The following is a 20,593-nucleotide window of genomic DNA, read 5'->3' on the forward strand; positions in this document are numbered from 1 at the left end:
TTAGTTGCAAAAGATCGTAAAGTGACAATTATTTACATTATCTTTAACAGCTAAAGCCCAATGATTGAGTTTCAATGAAACATAATCCATTGTTTCATTTCATTAATCTTGTACGTTTATGTGCTCAGTTTCTTTGTTCACTAAGTGAATCCACTTGCTTGAATGCCTCACTAGGAGCCAACTTTCCCATTAAGGAGGATAAAGTCTTAAAATGGAAATGCATTGTAGTTGTGCAGTAATTTATAACCGCGGATATACTGTTGATGGCAGAGCCGTCAGGTTATAAATCTGTCTATTTCTCTCTCCAACTGATGTCTTTTTTTCTCTTCAGAGTACGTAACAAGCCAATCTGTCACTAGTCTGTCCTGTTCTCCTCTGCCTGTCTTTCTACTACAGTTTTATTATTTCCAGAATAGAAATGTAATTGGTTGGCACTCCTAATGTACAATCAGAGGCTTTGAATCATGTTTAGTTTTCTACTTTTTGATATGTTTCCCCTCTTCATTGCTCCCTCTCCTTCTTTAATTGCTGTTTAATGATCTGTTTGATGGCCTGGCACTCACAACCTGTAATCAGCAGAGGAAAACAGGCGAGTTTCGGTTTTGCTGCATCCTTTTTTCCTTTATTTGTTCTTTCTTGCACTTGTTTCTTTTTGTTCTGATGTGTTTGGTTCTCTTCCATCTTTTGGAACATTATGCTCTTGTTCTCAGCTCCTTGTGCTTGTTTTAATCCCCTTCACTACAAAAGGAGACCTATTTTTTCTCTGATGTATATTCAGCTTAAGATAACTGGTTTGCAAGGCTTCAGAGAGGTTCAGAAAACCCTTGTTATTTGAATAAAACCTCTAACTGAAGCGCATCTTTTATTGCTTCTATTTTCCAATCTCTCCCTCAGTCTCTCACAAGGGAGAAGGAAAAATCAAAAAGGAAAGAGGAAGACAGCCAGAGTCGGAGAGAAGAGGGCAAGAAAGGCAAGTACAGAGAGAGAAAGAAAAATGGAGAGAAAAGAGGGAGACGGAGAGCGAGGCGCCCTGATTTAAGCTTGTAAGACACAAGTGTCAGAACTGCGTGCCCCTTTTTTGTCATACTTAGCCTTCAACATGTCTGTCATACACAACACACACAAACACACACACACACACACACACACACACACACACACACACACACACACACACACACACACACACACACACACACACACACACACACACACACACACACACACACACACACACACACACACACACACACACACACACACACACACACACACACACACACACACATTGGCACATTGTGGATTAATCTCATTGCTGAGGGATCAAAGTGGCTGTCTCTGGTTTATGGAAGCACACCAAACAGGTGTGTTGCCATAAGCATGTGTACACACATTTGTGTGGGAGGATGTATTTTTATGCACGTGTGTGTGTGTGTGTGTGTGTGTGTGTGTGTGTGTGTGTGTTCCTCTGGGAGTGAAAGCTTGTAAGCAGTCACGCTGTCTCATCTGGTTTTCTAAGTGACTCTGTGTATATATGTGTGTGTATCTTATTTCTGAAGGCAACGTGCACTTCTTGTACTTCTTATGTTTGTGATGGGATAGCTGCAATGCGTGTGTGTGTATGTGTTTGTGTGTGTCTTTAACACGTGCAGACGTGCTGTCGTTCCATTGAAAAAGAGATCTTTGACTACATGCACACAAACAGAGGCGCGCAAAAGACACACACAGACAAACACCATTGATTAGTTTCAGTATGCAGTGACAACAGTGAAGACACTGACAGTAAGAAATACCAGCCTGCCAGACAGAAATCAGTCAATAATGACATTTCCAGACAGATGTAGGCTTAGAATGGAGAGATGGATGGAAAGAGGCAGGAAGGATGCAGAGAATAAGAGATGAAAAAGGGTAAAAGGAGGGCCAGAGCGATGATGGCAGGAGTGAAGGAAGGGATGGCGGAAGGGGTGCAGGGAGAGGTTTTAGGGTTAGAGGGAGGCTTGGTGGGAGAGAACAGCGCAGCAAAGGCGAAATAAATTGGATTTATAGTGTTCACCTTGAGAGATCAGCCAAGGCTCTTACTGCAGGAGGCTGAAGACATCGCAGATACTTGGTGTTTCTGCAGACTCTCATTATAGTCTGATTGTACATGTGGCGCAAAACACAGTGTGTGTGTGTGTGTGTGTGTGTGTGTGTGTGTGTGTGTGTGTGTGTGTGTGTGTAACAGACTTAAATTATCCTCATTCTAGAAGCTAAATCCACTAACAGCTTCATTTTGATATTCTTTTGGGCTAATAGAAGATCCCTTTCCAGTAAATCCAAAGAGATTTTGGCATTTTTAATGAATCACTACCAAATACCTGATTTGTCAGAGCCTGAGGCAGCCTCCCCCACACAGAGAAAACAACTAAAATATCATATTTTATTTCCCTACTGAAGCAAAGAAAAGTAATAGTACTTACTTTGTTGCCTATTTCTGGAAGCCCTGACCATTTGCATTGCCAAAATAATTGTCAAGTGCATCACCGCCCTTCTTTCTCCACAGCAGGGTCTTTTCATTGTGACGCGTCTGTGTTTTCTTAATAAATAAATGACCTTTTTAAGCATCATTAGCGTTACAATCTCCATAACAACCTTGCAAATAAACAGAAATCAGTGTCTCGCTGTTTTATGTTTCAAAACATTTGCTGCAACAGATGAATTCTGATTTTGATGTTAATAAAAACATATAGTTCTGGTAGTCTGATAATGACCAGTAAATCAGTGCAGAAGGTGAAGAATGCTGCGTGAATGCAGGGGATGAGGACATAACATCAGTAGCTGTACATTCAATATGTACTGCAGTCTGAAATATTGATGGATGAGCGGAAGGAGCGAGGGAGACGGGAGAGGAGGTAATATAATTTCTTTGGGATTTCACGCAGTTTCGTTGGCTGTTGTTGTTGGACAGCTGTCTTTCTCCTCTTCGCCTCTTTGCTTTACCTCCTTTTCTCCCTGCCATAAAAACATTTCTGCTTCTTTTCATTTTATTATCCTCCCACTGCCCTTTCCCTCCAAAACAGATTTATAACTCTTGCCCTGACCTCTTTCCTATCTTTTCTTCTCCTCTTTTTGTCAGTTTTCTTCTCCTCTCATCTCCTCTCCTGCCCGTCCTTCCTCCTCATACCTCCTTTCTTGTCCTTTCCTCTCGCAACAAACAATATTTCTTGTGGAGAGACCTCTAGCTCACTATGTAAACCATGCGCGCCATGTAGGCGTCCTTGGCAGTGGCCTTGGTTTGAATCAGACCCCTGCAGCCCTTTACTGGTGCCATCCCTTCTCCCCCCTTCCACTTTTCCTGTCTATCTGTACTTTCCCATAAAAATGCATAAAAAGCCCAAAAATAGGGTGACCAGACGTCCCCGGTTTCGGTGACCTGTCCCCGGCTGGAGCTGTCCCCGGAAATGTCCCCGGTTTTCACTGTGACTGACAGACCCGAAATTGGAATGAAATAGTCGTGCACCCTACACGCGTACAGGCTCAAGACAGCCAGAGCAAGCCTCAGAGCTCAGAGATGTTCTAGAATGCCCATTTTACAATGCTAAAATTACTGTTTATTTACATGGAGTCTGGTGGGTTTAGTGAACGCAATTTCGCGGACTTTTTATGTTTTAAAAAAGGATCTTACTCTTTAACAGAAAGGTCGACCTCCTTAGAAATACTTTCCATAATGTTGTCAGACACTTAGAATATTAATCTGAGTCTGTCAGTGGCAAAACAGGCACTTTTATGAACGTAAAAACAAGCTGTACAATTGACGTCCTATTAACTTACATTGTAGCTTGTTTCGCCGCTGCCGACTGCAGCGATCTCGTTTAATACTGGACCAATGTCAAAGGAAAATATTTCCTCAATAGTTTTAATTGTATCCGATACAAAATGAGCTGTTGCAGAAACAGGCCCAGCGTGAAGCAATAAAGCAAAAGCTGTCAGATAAATGTAGTGCAGTAAACATTACAACTAACCCTCTGAGGTGTAGTGGAGTACAAGTATGAAGTAGCAGCAGGGGCGATTCTAGGATCAGACCTTTAGGGGGGCTCAGCCTAATGAGAATGTGACATGGATATGGCGCATGCAAAAGTGTTAACCCCATTGCTGTGACAAATTGCAAGAAAATTAACATTGAACTTACATGAAATGTTATCATATTTGCATTCTGCATAAATCTCCGCACACCCATTACTCCCAATATCTCACAAACTCTTCACTCAACACATGCATCGGTACAACAAGCGGTCCCTGAGTAATCCGGTTTTGAAATTGCAACATAATTTCTACATGATCTACAAAATTATAATGTATTCTCATGTAAACTATTTATGTCAGCACAGATATTTTTTGTAAATTGCTTAGCCAGTGTATTCCACCATAATGGTTATTATAGTGCCAGATTCCAGACAATCCCACTTACTTACATATATCCCACTTACAAATATGAATATATATTTCTATTGGTATGCTTCCTAGTGACATTAATGCAAAAATATGAAGAAAAAAACTATTCCACCTGTGTGTGCATGGTTAAAATTCTGAAGTGCAAATTAGCTCAGGCTACAGCACAAATATTCCCATCCATCGATGGATGAATGAATAATGATGAAAAAACAAGTCTAACCTCTGAATTTCTTTTCAAAGTGCACCAGATTGATGCATTTAAACGTTAAAATACACAAAATTTTCTTACAGGGGAGCATGCCCATGGACCCCCCCCCTAGGGGAGCTTGTGCCCCAGTGCAGCTCTAGGTCTAGTGTCCCCATTTTAAGTTTACAAAGATAAAAAATTACCTGTTTTGGAGGTATTTACGCTTCTCAGCTGAAAATGTCCCCGGATTTGAAATCTGGTCACCTTACCCAAAAAATTATCTTAAAAAAACCCAGAATTGTATATATTTTTCTATCGTGATGTCGTGAAAGTGGCATGTTCAATTATGTTCAGTGATGTAAGTGTACAAGCATGGAAAAAGTAAAAAAAAAATCTTCTTTATTAGGAAGGATTTTATTTATTTAAAGTTTACTTTAAGTAAAAAGTTTAAAAAGTTTTTTTTAATCCAAATTAAAGGTGTAAGGATTGATGGTGTGGTATGTTGTACAGACTGAAAAGCCTGACTTGACTATAAACTTAACCCACAACCCGAACAATACGTTTTAGAAACACTCTGTATATATTCTGTATGTAAGTCTTACATTAATCAAGTCTGGTTGGACATGTACTGCATTGGAAGTTACACCTCAAAATTATCCAAACACATACCTGTACCAGAGAGACGTGCATGTGTGGGGTAGGAAAAGAGAAAAGACTCCTAGAGAGCAGTATAGTGAGTAAGAGATGTGTGTTAAATCTCAGTAAAGCAGAACAGCGCAGTGTAAAATAGGCTTTAATTCATCCAGATTGGGATTTCAGACCCGACACCCTGCTGTTACACACACACTGTCAGCACATTCCTCCAGCTGGCTGCGACGCACACACACACCTGCATACTCCAAACACAATGACGACACACATGCCCGCAAGCACACATGAGGCTGGGAAGTAAAGGAGCATGTGCATATTTAATGTATGTATATCACAAAGAAAATATGTCTCTGTGTGTGTTTTACGAGTGTGTGTGTACATATGAAGGTTGCTTCAGATGATTTATCAGTGGGAAAGATGCTTGTTGGAGCCGTGCAGGGCAGATGTGTGTATCTGTGTTCAGTTCCGTTTGTGTACTTTCTGTGTTAAATGTATATTGATGTGTGTGCCCATGCACGTGAATTTACGTGAGATCAGTGTGTATTTACATGTTTGTGGTTGCTGCATGTGGTTTTATGTTCATATTATACATATTAATGTGTGATTATATAATTTCTATAATAAGAGTGTGCTCTTGGGCACACACACAGAAACACACAAATTAACAATACACATCAGGGAATGAAGGTTAGCATAGTGTTAGAGTAAAGAAGACATATACAACCAGCTGGTGAAAACTATGGCACAAAGATGGATAGACTCTCACACAACTACATTACAGAGTGTGTGTGTGTGTGTGTGTAAAGCAATAAGAGAACTAAAGGGAGGAAACAAGAGAAGGTGAGAAAGCGAGACAGAACGTCAGTATTCCAGCTGTATTTGGTATATATTTCTGCATGGGAGTGAGAGTGTGCATGTGTGTTCATATATTCTATGTCTGTCCAAGAAACCTAGGAAACATGCCGTATCATATATCATGTCTTACAGTAACATTAAACCCTACACCGATGTAAAACTGGGCAACAGGTCAGACATCAAACCCCAAAGAGTTACGGCAGCCTGTGTGTGCAGAGACAGTTTCACTTGCATTACACCGAGATATATGGATGCAGGACACAGCCACCTTAAACATCTCATGGTTTACATGTGGGAGAAAGCATGAAGCGAATTACGTATTTGCTGACCAAACCCTAATGTCTTGTGAAAAATATGAGCAGTGGCATCATGTACATAACTCACAGCAAGACATCTAGCAGCTACCTGAAACATGTAAACGTTTCACTGAGGGGAAACAGACACACATACACAATATTCCAAATATGTTGGAAGAATATCTTACTGCAGCCTGAAAAATATCATGTATTATGCAAAGGCAGAGGATGAAAGTGCTGTATTTGTTTCAGTATAATCAAAAGTGAATGCAAACATTTTTCATAAGCATCTGCAGGTGATTCATGGAGCCTTTAAAGGAGGAATATCCAGTGTGTTCTGGAAGCTACTTTTGATCAGAAAACAACCAGTATACAGATGGAAACAGGAGAAAAAGCATGGTATGAAAAGTGTTGCTGAGACTCAAAAGACAAACAAACTGCTGGCCAACAATAAATAAATAATAGCTTCAAAAACAAGCAATAATAATGATACAGAAAAACTGTTTGAGCAGAGGTAGTAACAAACTCTTCTGTAAGGAGATTTAAACGGTTTATTTAGCGGTTACTGTACCAACGTGTGATGCAAATTTATGCCCGTTAGAATAACGTGCATTCTGAAAGACTTGTGCTGACACAACAATATTAAAAGCAACCTATTCTATTTAATTTAGCCACTTTTTACAAATATGAGTGGTAATTTGCCTTTGGCTAGACAAAAAACAAAGGTGAACACAAGAAATACCGCAAGAGAAACTCAACTGAGCTTTCAATATCTCTGAAGATACACAACTTCTAGAAGTGGTGTGTTAAGAACTAAACAACTTACTGTCAAATGGAAAAGGTCTAATAAACAATTTGCAATCACATACTGAATGCATACGTCATAAATATTTGTCTCATGGCCGAACATATTGTTTATTTACATTTGTCGTGTATTTACAGTACCACCAGGGTCGATCAGCAGAGTAAATATTTGAGCTCTGGACAGTAATAGGTATGATCTGTGTATGGAAACACACAGTCACACCACAGCTGTGTAGTGATCTTAACCACAATGGATTTATACACATACATACACACATACACATGCATAGTATGCCACTGGGACAGTGAGGTTAAATAATAGCTCAGATTGAAACATCCTACTGTAGACTGTTAAATCAAACCATGCATGTGTGCATGGTGGTCTGTTTGTATGTGTGTGTTTGTATGTTGTTATTATGCACTTGTGTGGCCTGTATGTGTTGGTGTGTGTATGTACATGAAGTAAGGATGAATGTGTGTGTCCACTCATGTGTGTGCCTGTTACATAAATATTCATCATGACGTCTGTATATTACTTAAAAAGGAACATTGGACAAGTCAGACGTCAATAAATCAATCACAGCGTGCTTGCACACGTGCACACTCACACATCCAAATTCACATACGAAAACAAGGCCACGCATTCTGAAGCGCTGACGTTTGTAATAATCACACGGGTCGTTACTATGGCAATAAAATGGCCAATAACCTGCTCACCTGGCCTGCGAATGGACATGCTGCTGGACACACACACTCTTGTCTCTCTTTAAATAACATAGAAATGCTACGTTGGTAGAAAACGTCGAAGTCGGAGTGCAGGAAAACTAAATCACAGAGCATGCCCTTATTTTCCCATCATGCCACAGTAAAAGATAGTCCCACAGCGTTTATAAACAGGGAGGACATGCTAACACGGATATTCTCCTTGGCTTCTATTTCAACCCAAAGCGTCATTCCACTAAATTAGACCTCTTAGTAAGGTCTCAGTGAGGATGTAACATAGCAGAAAATACAAGGAGTCATTGGACTGCTGGACTCCTCTTAGCTGCACTTAAAATTCAAACCTATCTATTAAAATTACATTAAAATGTATACAGAGTTAAGGCGTACACATGAGTGTGTGCGGGTGTCTGTGCATGTAATCAATCATATGAAGAGCTAGACAGCAGTACATGGTTGTTGCATTAACACACTATTTACTTCTATGGCTTTAAAGTGCAGAGCGAAAGAGGGTGGAGATAGAAGGAGAAAGGAGAGAGAGAGGTAAAGAGAGGAAGAGGAAAGAGAGAGTTGATGAGGTGTCGGGTGAAGATCATGTCAATGTGACCAGTGACCACCTTCCTGGAACACTGAAGCAACATGGGAAACTACTGGAGATATCATAAGAGCTGCTAATTTCAGGGGAAGTGTTGAAGGTTGTGTCTGAGTAACTGAGAACTGGTTGGAGACTTTATACTGTATATGTTGACTACTGTGCCACCTGGCAAATACAGTAGGTGAGGGTGAAACAATACAGGAAAGTAAATACATTGTAAAAATGGCTAAAAGGTTTCATTTTATTTTTTGCCATGACATTTGCATGGCTCTATGGATAGCAATATCAGTCTGTTGGTCCAGACTGAAATATCTTAACTTAACTTAACTACTGGATGGAAAGCCATTAAAGTTACTTACTTACAGACCATAGAAATATCGCATACACATTCATGTTCCCCCCAGGAACTTCTCCTCTGACTTCTCCTGTAGCATCATCATCAGGTCAAAATATTTATCAAATTCTTTGGTTTATGACCAAGTACCTGCAAAACTAATGGCATCAGCCTCAACTGTACTAATTACCAAATGCTGCCATGCTAACAAGCTAAACTAAGTCTTCATATTTACACTTCCATTGCAGGCATATTAGCATGCTGATGTTGGCAATTCAAAACAACACTGTGCAAATACAGCCTTACAGAGCCGCTAACTGAGCCTTAGACATAGTCTTGTTTTCATATCACTGCATATGAGTGTTTGTAAATCCACATAAAAGGATAGAAGATGAAGAGATAAAATGATTTTTTGGCACACAAATATGTAGGTAGAAAGACAGAAAGCCATTTTTTTGTCAGTGGCGTGTTTGTGTCTTTGGAAACATGACAAATGACATAAGTGTCCAACAAAGATTGCACCCGTCAATATTCATGTTCAGCTGTTTTACATGTTAACATAAGTAATAATAACAAGTAATAAAATGTGTGTCTTACTTCATCTCCAGGACCTCCTCCAGGTGTTTCCGCCGCTCGGCCCGCAGGGAGGTCAGGTGACCTTCCTTCTCGGCCAGTGAAAGTTGAGTTGATGACAGCTTAGCTTTCATCACGTCCAGTTCCTGTTTCACCCTCTCCATGGCAACCAGCAGGTCCTCCACCTGACACACACACACACACACACACACACACACACACACACACACACACACACACACACACACACTGTAAGACATTTTAAGGATGACTTCTACTTTATCCAACTTCTGTCTCAATCTGATATTTTTCAACTTTTTAATTGGCAATTGCTTAAAACAGTGATGTGATGTGTCTCTCTCTCTTTCTCCGTCTGTGCGCGTACAGCTACTGTGCATTTGAAATGATTTAATAATGTCTCTGTTTTTACATGAGATGCTCGATTGCAGAACATCAAACGTGTCATTTTTCTTCTCCATGTTTTCTTTCCTCTCCATTGTTAATCTTTCTCTTCTCTGATATCTATTTAATCTATGTCTCTCTCTCTCTGGCTGTATATCAGTTTGTCAGTTTAATGTCTCTGAGGTCAAAGTGTCGAGGTCACTGTGATTCTCACAACCCGACGATGACCTGGCCTGCCACTACACACACACACACACACACACACACACACACACACACACACCTACCTTCTCTTTGGATATTATTTATTCCCTGTTTGTTACAAGTAGTTAAGTAAAGAGCGCAAAAGTGTCAGACAAAGAGGGGCTAAAAGAGAAAGAGTAACAGTAACGAAGATAAATGTATTTCCTCTGAAAAAAATAGATGGCATCAGCAGAAATAAAAAAGTAAAACCCCTGATGAGCGGAATCTGAAATCAGCTCCTGTTCTTATGTCTTGCCGTCATTACTCTCTTCCAGACTTACGTAATATTGGGCAACCCAACAACTTCTCCTTTGCCCCCATAATCTTCAGGTTGTTAATCTGAGAAATTCCAAGCCATCTTCTGGCTTTACTCAACCACTATATGCCTTTGAAGACTATAGACATTGGTGGAGTTTACAGAGTCCTTCTCTGTTGCTATTTCAACAAATATTGTTTTACATTTCCAATTGGATTTTCACTGCTTAAAACATAGGGCTGAGATAGAAAATGTGAATAAGAAAGGAATAGAGACAAATAATACATCATATTTTTCCAAAGGCATTGCTGGGTACAGCAGGTTTGCCATAACGTTAGCATGAATGAATGAATGAACAAATCAATGAGTCTGATCCAGATTAAGAAACCTTTTGTGCACCTTTCAAGAAAGTTTTACCAGTTTACCGGCACACTTAAAGGTCCCATGGCATGAAAATTTTAATATTAATATGAGTTCCCCTAGCCTGCCTATGGTCCCCCAGTGGCTAGAAATGGCGATAGGAGAGCCCTGGGTATCCTGCTCTGCCTTTGAGAAAATGAAAGCTCAGATGGGCTGATCTGGAATCTCCTCCTTATGACGTCATAAGGAGGAAGGTTACCTCCCCTTTCTCTGCTTTGCAAACACGTAAAGTGGCAGTTGGTCAAGGCCACACCCCCACCCTCCACCCTGCCCCCCCTCTCTCCTCCTCAATAGCATTTAAAGCTACAGACACAGGAATGGCACATCCTAAGGAATGCTCATTGTAGGACTGGCTCTAGTGGCTGTAATTCTGCACCAAGGCTGAATTTCAGGAAAGAGACTTCAGATACAGTATTAGGGGACCATTAGGCCTATATAAAAGCATCCAAAAAGCAGCATGTCATAGGACCTTTAAAACGTACCAGAGGCAGTAAATTAAGATTTGCCATGATGATGTTTACCCAAATAAAAATGTGAAAAAACGTGACGGAGTGAAATGGAAAAAAAAAAAGATGAATGGTGAAGACATGAATGATGAAATGTACAGTAAAAGGCTGGTGAGTGAGGTTTGTGATGATTGTTTTGTTACCTTTGACCACCTAAAGCCGGCTGTGCTGAACTCATGCATTGGAATGTTAGAGAGCTGCATACAGAAAACAGAGGGATGGAGACAGTGAGAGGGGAGAAAAAAGGGATACAAAATGGTGGCAAGAGAGAGTATGAGACAGAAATATAAAAGAGGCAAGGAAAGAGAATGAGTACAGAAAAGGGAAAAGAGCAAAGGTGGACATAGGGAAGAAAAGATGGATCCAAAGAATAGGCACAGGGAAGAAGGGAGAGAGAGTATGAAAGTAGGAGAGAGGTGTAACAGAGGACAATATAAAGAGGAGGCAAATAGGGCATTAAAAAAGGTAATCAGGAGGAGTAAAGAGGGGGGAGATACGATTGAAACAGCAAACATGTGGGGAGGAAAAGCAGAGAAAAGAAGAGAAAGACAAAAGTTGTAAAAGTGCTCAAGTGAAAAGATAAACTGCACAGCAAAATATGAGATAGAGGAAGCAAATGAAACAAATGCTAAGCACATCAAAGAGATAACTAGATAAAAGAAAGTGCAGACAGAGCGCAAAATACTGAGCGGTCAGAAACACAGGCAGCGTTAAATATGCAATGCAGACAAGACAAAAAGAGAAGGAGAGAAGGAGAGAAGGGGAGAAGGACAGAGAAATGAAGACAGGGGAAAGGAGGAGAGAAAGGCCTTTGGCCGACATCAGAGATGTAGAGATAGAAGGATGGAGGGATGCAGGGAGGGGTGAGGAGTGATGAGTGATGAGGCCCGGCTGGAGAGAAGGAGCTGGAGGGGAGGAGGACTGCAACCCCTTCAGTCTTCTAAATGTTTGTGTGTGTACATGTAAGAGTGATTTCAACTTCATTTAATAAGAGGGAGAAAGAAAGAAAAGAAAGAAAGAAAGGTGCACTGAGTTCAAGAATTAAAATTGTCTGCTTAATGAAAAACGGAAAGCTGGAGAAGAGAACGCCTGTTTGGTCAGATGTAGTAAATCATACTGTTGACTCATTTCTCTGTCACACACACACACACACACACACACACACACACACACACACACACACACACACACACACAGACAGACAGACAGACAGACAGACACACACCTTTCTTCAGCGATCACACATACAGTAGTGACTCATGTCTAGCAGAAAAGGTTTAGTATATTTTTCTGTGGTCTTGGTCAACCAAGTTTGCCAGACAAGCCCTATCCATGGGACAGTCCCACACGCACGCACGCACGCACACACACACACACACACACACACACACACACACACACACACACACACACACACACACACACACACACACACACACAAACCACAAACAAGATGTCAATGTATGGCTGCATACTAAAGCTGTGTGCGTGTATGTCTACCAATACTGTATGTAGTCAAGGTGTGTGTGTGTGTGTGTAAATGTGCCTGGTTTGGCTGCATTTGCACGTGTGTGTGTGTGTGTGTGCCAACACTATAATAAGCAATGTGTGCGCCTTTGAACAGGCCGTCCTCATTAAGGGAGGAAATTGTCTCCCCCTCTGTCATCATTTTATAAATCATTATGTGAAAGGCTAATTGTAGTGACGCAGTTGTAAAACGGGAACACAAAAATATTTATTTACAATTTACTTGTGTATATAGAGACACATTTCCAGTTAGAAAAACTAAGTCGCGTCCATCTGGCTCCTGCTGAATGCTATGTTGTGCTGCGCCCATGCGCTGTTCAAATAGCAGTTAGCACTTCTTTCCACCATGTTTGTGTGTGTACAGTATGTGGAACGTCGTCCTGTTTATTACTATCCTGTCTGTAAGTACCACATGGACACGTGTGTGTGAGTCTGCGCTGAAAAGGCTGAGTTAGTGTTGTTGATGTTGGGTGAGGACTGCACTGAGTGCTTGGCTGCCAGCTCCACTCGTTCACCGCACACTGTCCTTCCTCCTTCACTGAAGCATTTTAACATGGGGACGCTCTCCAGCACCCTGCCCTGGCCTAAATGGCCTCCGTTTTGTCTAATTAAAGCTGCCACATGTAGTATGTATACATAGTATGTATGTATAAGTATTTCAATATATTGCTGGCAAATTAAATGTGAGAGCTTTGTACAATTACTGTATACAGATTAAGCAACAGTCAACTTCAGGAGGATAAACATGTTGGGTGTGATTTTTCCATCTTTTCTTTACTTGGTCCAATCTTTGCTATTGTGAAAACCTTGGGCATGCATGATCTTCTCTGCAACTGTGTCTTTGCTTTGTGGATTTGTAATTAAGCCATAGGTTACTACTAGATCAGCTTGTTTGACCAAATTGCTCCAGAAACTATAGAAAACCTCTAAATATCTAAACTCAGGAACTAAACACATGCTGTTCTTTGTAGTTACTGTGGACCTGACCTACAGTAGTGAAATGATGCAAAGGAGACCTTCAGAGGTGGAAAAGGAGACTGTAAACTCCAGGCGCTTGTCTCCAATCAAATCTTCTGAGTGTTTTATGGTTATCTATTTCTGCTTTAGAAGAAGGCTACATAACAATGATGAAACAAATAGCAAGCTTTGTTCTCTCTATCTACACTCCCTCTACCCCCTGCCCATCTTGCTTTTTTTGAGTACTCTGCAAGCCAAATTACTTTACTTTGATACCACTGGCAACCATTGCTTGTTTACTATGTGAACTTAGCTGCAGACAAGTTGTAGCAGCCACAAGGTTTGCGTTTGACCGATCAGTGACTCATCAGCTCTGCGAAGTCTGCCCCGAGAGTCAGAATGTACGACCCCCTGAGCGCGGAATTTTTCGGGACCAGAAACTATGACCAAGGAACTAAATTTAGATCCTTGTTCCTCCCATCTAAATTCGAGGTTAGGTTTCTGAGATCCTGAAATGGTTGCTGGGCCCACTAGAAAGGACACTGCAGAGAAAACTGGCAATATGAGATCCATCCATCCCCCCTAGAAAAATGACAGAATCAGTCATTTCAGTAAATGCTGCAAAACAACATGTTTACATTCAAGTAACAAAGCCCTCTAGCCGCTCAAGCTACAAAAGTCGGACTTAATTTTTCCCACTTCCTATTTCTTCGTCGTCGTTCTCTTACCTCAACCATGTGGTTTTCATTACAACCATGACGAAAGCCCTCTAACCTTAACCAAGTAGTAATTTTAACCCAAACCATGATCTTTCTCTAAACCTTACCAAGTTGTTTTGTGCCTAAACCTAACCAAACTAACCATATTATTGTCACATCATCAAACTGATGTACTTTTCCACAATTATAAACTGTACAAATTATGTATTTTGTTGTTTAATTTGGTGAATTAGGGCTACATATGTGCAAAGGAATGCTTGTGACTGAATGTTTTGTGTTTTTTTTAAACATACTTTACATTACCACACACACACATTTTGTATCAGCTTGTTCAAAACTACCATTACAGCCGCATCAAGTTCCCACAGTTGAATATCCACCTCCAAAATGCTATTTCTTTTTGGTTGCATCATTACCTCAAGAGAAAAACCCAAGCTGTCGTGTACATCATTTTAAACATGTTTTCCTGTAGCACCTTTGAAACTTCAGGATTTTGACTAGAATTTGAAATAAAGTTCAGTGAGTTTGAACACGGAGCTGAAGAAAATACATTTGTTTTGTAAGCCTTGTAGTATCTTTGCCAAGAGAGTATAATTAACTATTTGCCTCCATCTGTCCATTTTTTCTTCTTTTCATCCATCTGCTTGTCTTTGCTTGTGGTCTGTCTTTCTTCTATGACACCTGTCTATTTTGAACTTATTCTACTGTGGCACCCACTAAGCAGTAAAACATGTCTCTGTCCAGAAGTAGCCTGGTAAGTAAAGGCCAGAGAGGACGGCCAACATTTAGAGGCAGTAATAACAATGGAGTCTGGCCGTTTTGCCAATAGCTACAGCGGGCCATGTTTTCTCAGGGCAGTTTTCATCCTTACAGCCCACGCTGTTTTTTCCCACTTGTCAAAACCCATCTAGGCTCTGAGGAACGCTACCCATCTCTATGGCCTCGTTAAGTCACTGGTACCCAGGGGAGCGACACAAACACACTCCCACTGGTCTGAGGTTGAATCCACTAAACCTTTCCCTTCTGAGCCTCCCTTAACACCGCTCTGAGCTTTCCTACTGTCTTACTGTAGATAAAACAGATTACAAATTGGAGTGGTCGGGCTCGTGCGCCCTTAAAGAAAAAGCTGTTTGCGGACAAAATACATGCTGTTCTTAAAATAGGGTTGTATTTACATCTCCCCCAAATGAGGAGTGACTGGGCAAACACACACAGAGCCACACCTGAATGAGCTCAGTTGGCACAGGGCATGTGTTGCCGCTACCATTAGCCCCTACTGGCATAGCAATATTCAATGTTTAGCTATGTCAGAAAGAGTTTCTATGTTGCCCTAAAGATGTTTGTCTGTGTGTGTGTGTGTGTGTGTGTGTGTGTGTGTGTGTGTGTGTTTACTTGTGCGTCTGTCCAAATGTCCCAGAAAGATAGAAAAATGAAGGAAATCATCAGAAGTAAGGACATTTTTTGTATTATGTGAACCAAAAACGTAAGCAATAGGGGTTGAGTTTAAGGAAAGTTTTGGGTCACACATTTACTGGTTGGGGGTAAGGATTCTCGTTAAACATGCAGTAACACACTTATGTGTATTTGCTACTGAGAAAGATGGTACCTGTTTCTCGGAGTGTGTGCGTGCCTGCTCCTCCTGGGCGAGCACCACCTCCCTCTCCGCTGTGATCTGAACGCTTTCCCTCAGCGCTTCCTCCAGCTCCTCAATGCGCTCCTCCTTCAGACGGAGGGTGTCCTACAGAGAGAAAGTATGAAATGTAAAGAGAGCATAAACTGTTGTGTTATCCATCCAAAAGTTGTGGAGACAAATGTACGCAAAATCACAAATGCCAACCTCATGGTGGCGCTAGAGGGAAAGTCAGTGGATCACCAAAGTCAGTAGGATTCATCATCTGGGATTGTCTGTACAAAGTGTTATGGCAATCCTTCCAATAGTTGTTGAGATAATTCAGTCTGGACCAAAGTGATGGACAACCATCCTTAGCGCTGCTAGCTTGGCTAAAAATGCCAAACATGTGATTCGATGGTTCCAGCTTCTCAAATGTCAGAATTTGTTTGCTTTATATCATTGCAACTTGATTATCTTTGGGCTGTTGGTTAGATAAAACAAGCTTTTTAGGTCTGGGAAATTTTGACGCCAGTATATACTATTTTCTGACATTTCATAGACCAAACATAAGCGTTAATTGTAGCCCTAGATACTTGTAATATACAATATCTCTTATTTCTGTGTATATATTATTTTAGGGAGGCTTTTAATTTAAGCCTACACTAGCCAGAAAATCAATTAGCTCACATTCAGTACAAAACCTTCCTTGATCTTACATCCTTCATATCTGACAGACTGCATATTACCAAATTACATCAGTTTCCCATAACAGCAGCTTTCCCTGTCACACTCCTGCATGAAATGTCCCTAAGGTTAAAACCTTGGACACTCCTCATTCCAGTTTGCTGCACCCAGTGACCTGGAAAAAGCTGCAAAAGACTTAAGACAAATTCAACAATCTGATTTCCATCTGTCTCTGAGGACTGACTGTCAGGAATTCCCAATCACACATGAAGCTGTTTCTAAGTAAAATGACAATATGAGCTTCCCACCAATTCCACAAATAGAGGTTGTTTTTTTTTTTGCCAGGCTTCTTGGTTAAATTAGAGTTGAATGAATAATAATAATGACGGAGAGGGAGTGGGAGAGAGAGAGGATGAGACATTACAGTGGCGATGAACAAACCTTCCAGGACATCTCCAACACATGTGCTGTGAATTTAAATCCTGCTCCAGATCCAACATTACTTGGTGTCTAACTATGCACACTTTAATTAGATTAAATCCTCTTATTGTATTGACTTAAATTTATGATCAGAATTATACTCACATTCCATTTACACTCCTCACTGCTGGTTATAGTATGCATTATGCAGAATTTCTTACAATTGACCCACACACTAGTTATGGTTGTAACCGCTGTGGTCTCATAAGTCTGACTGACTCACATAGCTATCAGCTCATCTCCTGACCACATGCGTACACATAAATGACAACTTCTAAACCCCTTAAACCAAAGATCAATCATAGCACAAGCACAAGCACACACACACACACACACACACACACACACACACACACACACACACACACACAAAAGAGTGTTTTCATCTGTCTCTAATCAGAAAAGCAACTGAGCTTAACGATTACTGGAAGAGGAGGATGGACGAGGAAAGACAGAAGGACAGAAGAAGTCGGGGGAAGTTCAAGGGAAATCAGGAGGGGGAAAAGGTGAAATTAAAGGTAGCATTTTAAAACCCACAGCATCCACTACACAGTTTGTGTGTCCCTTATTTCCCCGCTTATCACCTCTCCTCCTCACCTCCTTTCTCCCCTTCACTTCTCCGGCAATTTTTTGTTTCCTCTTTTCCTCTCCTTCATCCATCTGCTCTCCCTGTCCATCATCCTCTTCAGTTACCCCCTCTCACACACTCCCCGAGCGAGAGCTGCATCGCGCACGTGTGTGTGTGTGTGTGTGTGTGTGTGTGTGTGTGTGTGTGTGTGTGTGTGCGTGTGTGTGTGAGAATGAGCCTCAGGCTGCTTCCTGTCACAATTGTCACGTTATGATGAAGCATTGTTGTCACAGCAGAAAATATTCAAGGTAGGACGGAGAGAAGGAGAGAAACTTTTTCTGTCTCACTTTTTCCTGGCCATCACACTTCTTTAACTCCCAGCTTCCTCCTCTACCTTCTCCCTCCTCTTTCTCCCTCCATACCTGTATCTGCTGGGAGCTTTCATTCAGATTGTCCTCTCTCTTCTTGGCATCCTCCATCAGCTGGGCGTTCCTGCTCTTCTCCAGCTGCTCCTTGTGTTTCAGGTTGGCCACCTTCTTCGACTGGTCCTTCATCTGCCTACACACACACACACACACACACACACACACACACACACAGAATACAACGTCAAAGTCAATGAATCACCAACATACCGTCGTTTTGACTTCTGTTATTATTATAAGGGTGGATTTTTGTGACAAATTAGATTTCTGTACAGTACATCTACACTGACAAAGGTTTTTAGTTTTCATTAAAAGTGATTTGGTTTTCACTGCTTATTGCCAACCCTGACTGAAAAAGTTAAAAACCAAAAATTAGGCGCTGGCTATGGCGGTGGTCTACTTAGAAGATAGAAGATAATTGCACACACAGCTCCAATGATTTTATTGCATCACTAGCATTTGGACCACAAACATTTAATACTAGAAAGTAGGTTGAAAAAATATATTATAACATGAATTCTACACCCCTAAGAGTATGTCTCAAAAATGTCCAACTGTCTCAACTTAAAAAAAAAAAAAAGTAAGAGGTTCAAGAAAAACAATGGGCCTGTATTATTTTGGTCACTTACAATATGTCACAAAAAATGCACAATGCCTCAATAAAATAGTGCGTCCGTGTGGCCTCTCTAAGATGTTGACCTTACAAGCTCAACATTAAGTCATTCCTCCTCTCTTTTCGCCTGTTCCCCTGAAATAAAGGCACACATGCTCCCCCAAAAAAACCTTCAAAAAGTTTCTCAGTAATCCAACTTGAAGAAGGCAGTATTACTTGCCTTGACCTTATATACCATATCTCAAGATTGTGTTTAACACAATCTAAATTCAAACCCTAAGTTAGGAAAGTCCTGAATATGCCAATATACCAGCTTTAACAGTATTAACTACCATCTCTGACTGCAAAAATCTGCCACATCGACCCCACATGTATGCTTACAAACACAAAGCAGCAACAACCAAACTGACTGTATTCACAATGCTGGCAGGTCACACAAGTGCAGTTGATATTCAATATATAAAGTCAAACCGCCTCCCACCCAACATATTCAACACACAATGTCTGTTACTGCCATTAAGATGATACTGCAAGGCACTCTGATTAACTTTACAATGCCGTAATGAAATCCCCTAGGCCCAATATAATGTATAGATTAGTACAGGAATTCAATAAAAAGCTATGAATCAATGACTAGATGACATTTAAGATTTCTCCACAGTGGGAAGCATGAAGGTCTTTTTGCAGGATTACTGGGTGTCGGGAAGCAGAGTCTAAATCATCATCTGGGGAATGAAGGAGAGATTCCTCAGGGGAGCAGCAGGGTTGGGAGATGGAGAAAGGGTTTAATCCCTGTTTAAGCTGTTTGAAAGCCATTGTGGCTCTGTCACAGACCTATCAGCTATCACAGCAGCTTGACTTGATCAGGACCTTTCATACCTCTTTTACACACACACACACAGATGTGGACTAACCCAAGCTAATGCCAGTAAGGTTTAACCATGTCTACTGAATCATAGAACACAGAAGAAAGATAAGTCAAACACAAAGGATTTATGTGTAAAACATGCACACATACCGGCACATATCCAACAAAAGACACTTGTAAGACAAAACAAAACTGCTGACGAACACATTAGAAACTGACCAAACTCAATAAAAGTCATTCTTTTCGCTCTGTATAAGTCTGAGTCTTTTGTATGTTTGCATTCTTTAAATGCCTGCTCTGTGCAAATGTTTATGCATGTGTGTGCGATCCTGTTAGCATAACTTTTTACAGGCTCCTAGATAAATCCATTTTCTTCACTTCCATTGCTACAGCTGCCAGTAAAAGAGCAGAGCTCCAGTGATGAGAATCCACAGCAAACACCAGCAGCAGAGCGTGTGCACTCATGGGAAATCATTTTTTACGAGCCATACTCTGCATATTTTGTTCCCTATGGTGTAAACAGGTTCCAGTTGTAACATGACCTTCGACCTTTGTCCGTGCACCACAAAGCTCTGAGCTTATATCCATGCATTTGCAATTCTACAATCTCACAGTGTGCTGTTTCACTTATTTTATTTTTGCTGCTTTACTCCTTTGAGTGCAATCATCGGTCACAAGAGTATAAAGTTTTGTTTACATCTAGTGATATACATATTCTAGTGTCGAGATATTTTATGACGCTCCCCCTCTCTTTCATCTTTCCTGTCTATCTGAGCCATAAACTATCTGCTAAACTAACCTAAAGTAATGCGAGTTAACCATCAAATGGCTTTTACATCAGTATCACTGCCAGAAAAGTTGAGAAAT

General features: G+C 40.8%; 1 protein-coding gene across 3 annotated transcripts in view; it reads right to left on the reverse strand.

Moving 5' to 3' along the window:
- Positions 1-20,593, reverse strand: part of LOC144511993 (ELKS/Rab6-interacting/CAST family member 1-like) — a 123,302-nt gene that overhangs the window by 46,556 nt on the left and 56,153 nt on the right. For all 3 annotated transcript variants that reach the window (XM_078242508.1, XM_078242509.1, XM_078242507.1), the window contains 3 exons: positions 18,243-18,378; positions 16,083-16,214; positions 9,471-9,631 (listed from right to left, as the gene is read on the reverse strand). In XM_078242508.1, the coding sequence (XP_078098634.1) occupies positions 9,471-9,631; positions 16,083-16,214; positions 18,243-18,378 (429 nt within the window). The remainder of the gene's footprint in view (positions 1-9,470; positions 9,632-16,082; positions 16,215-18,242; positions 18,379-20,593) is intronic.

Source organism: Sander vitreus, chromosome 23, assembly GCF_031162955.1.
Source record: "Sander vitreus isolate 19-12246 chromosome 23, sanVit1, whole genome shotgun sequence".
In the NCBI taxonomy this organism is placed as follows: Eukaryota; Metazoa; Chordata; class Actinopteri; order Perciformes; family Percidae; genus Sander; species Sander vitreus.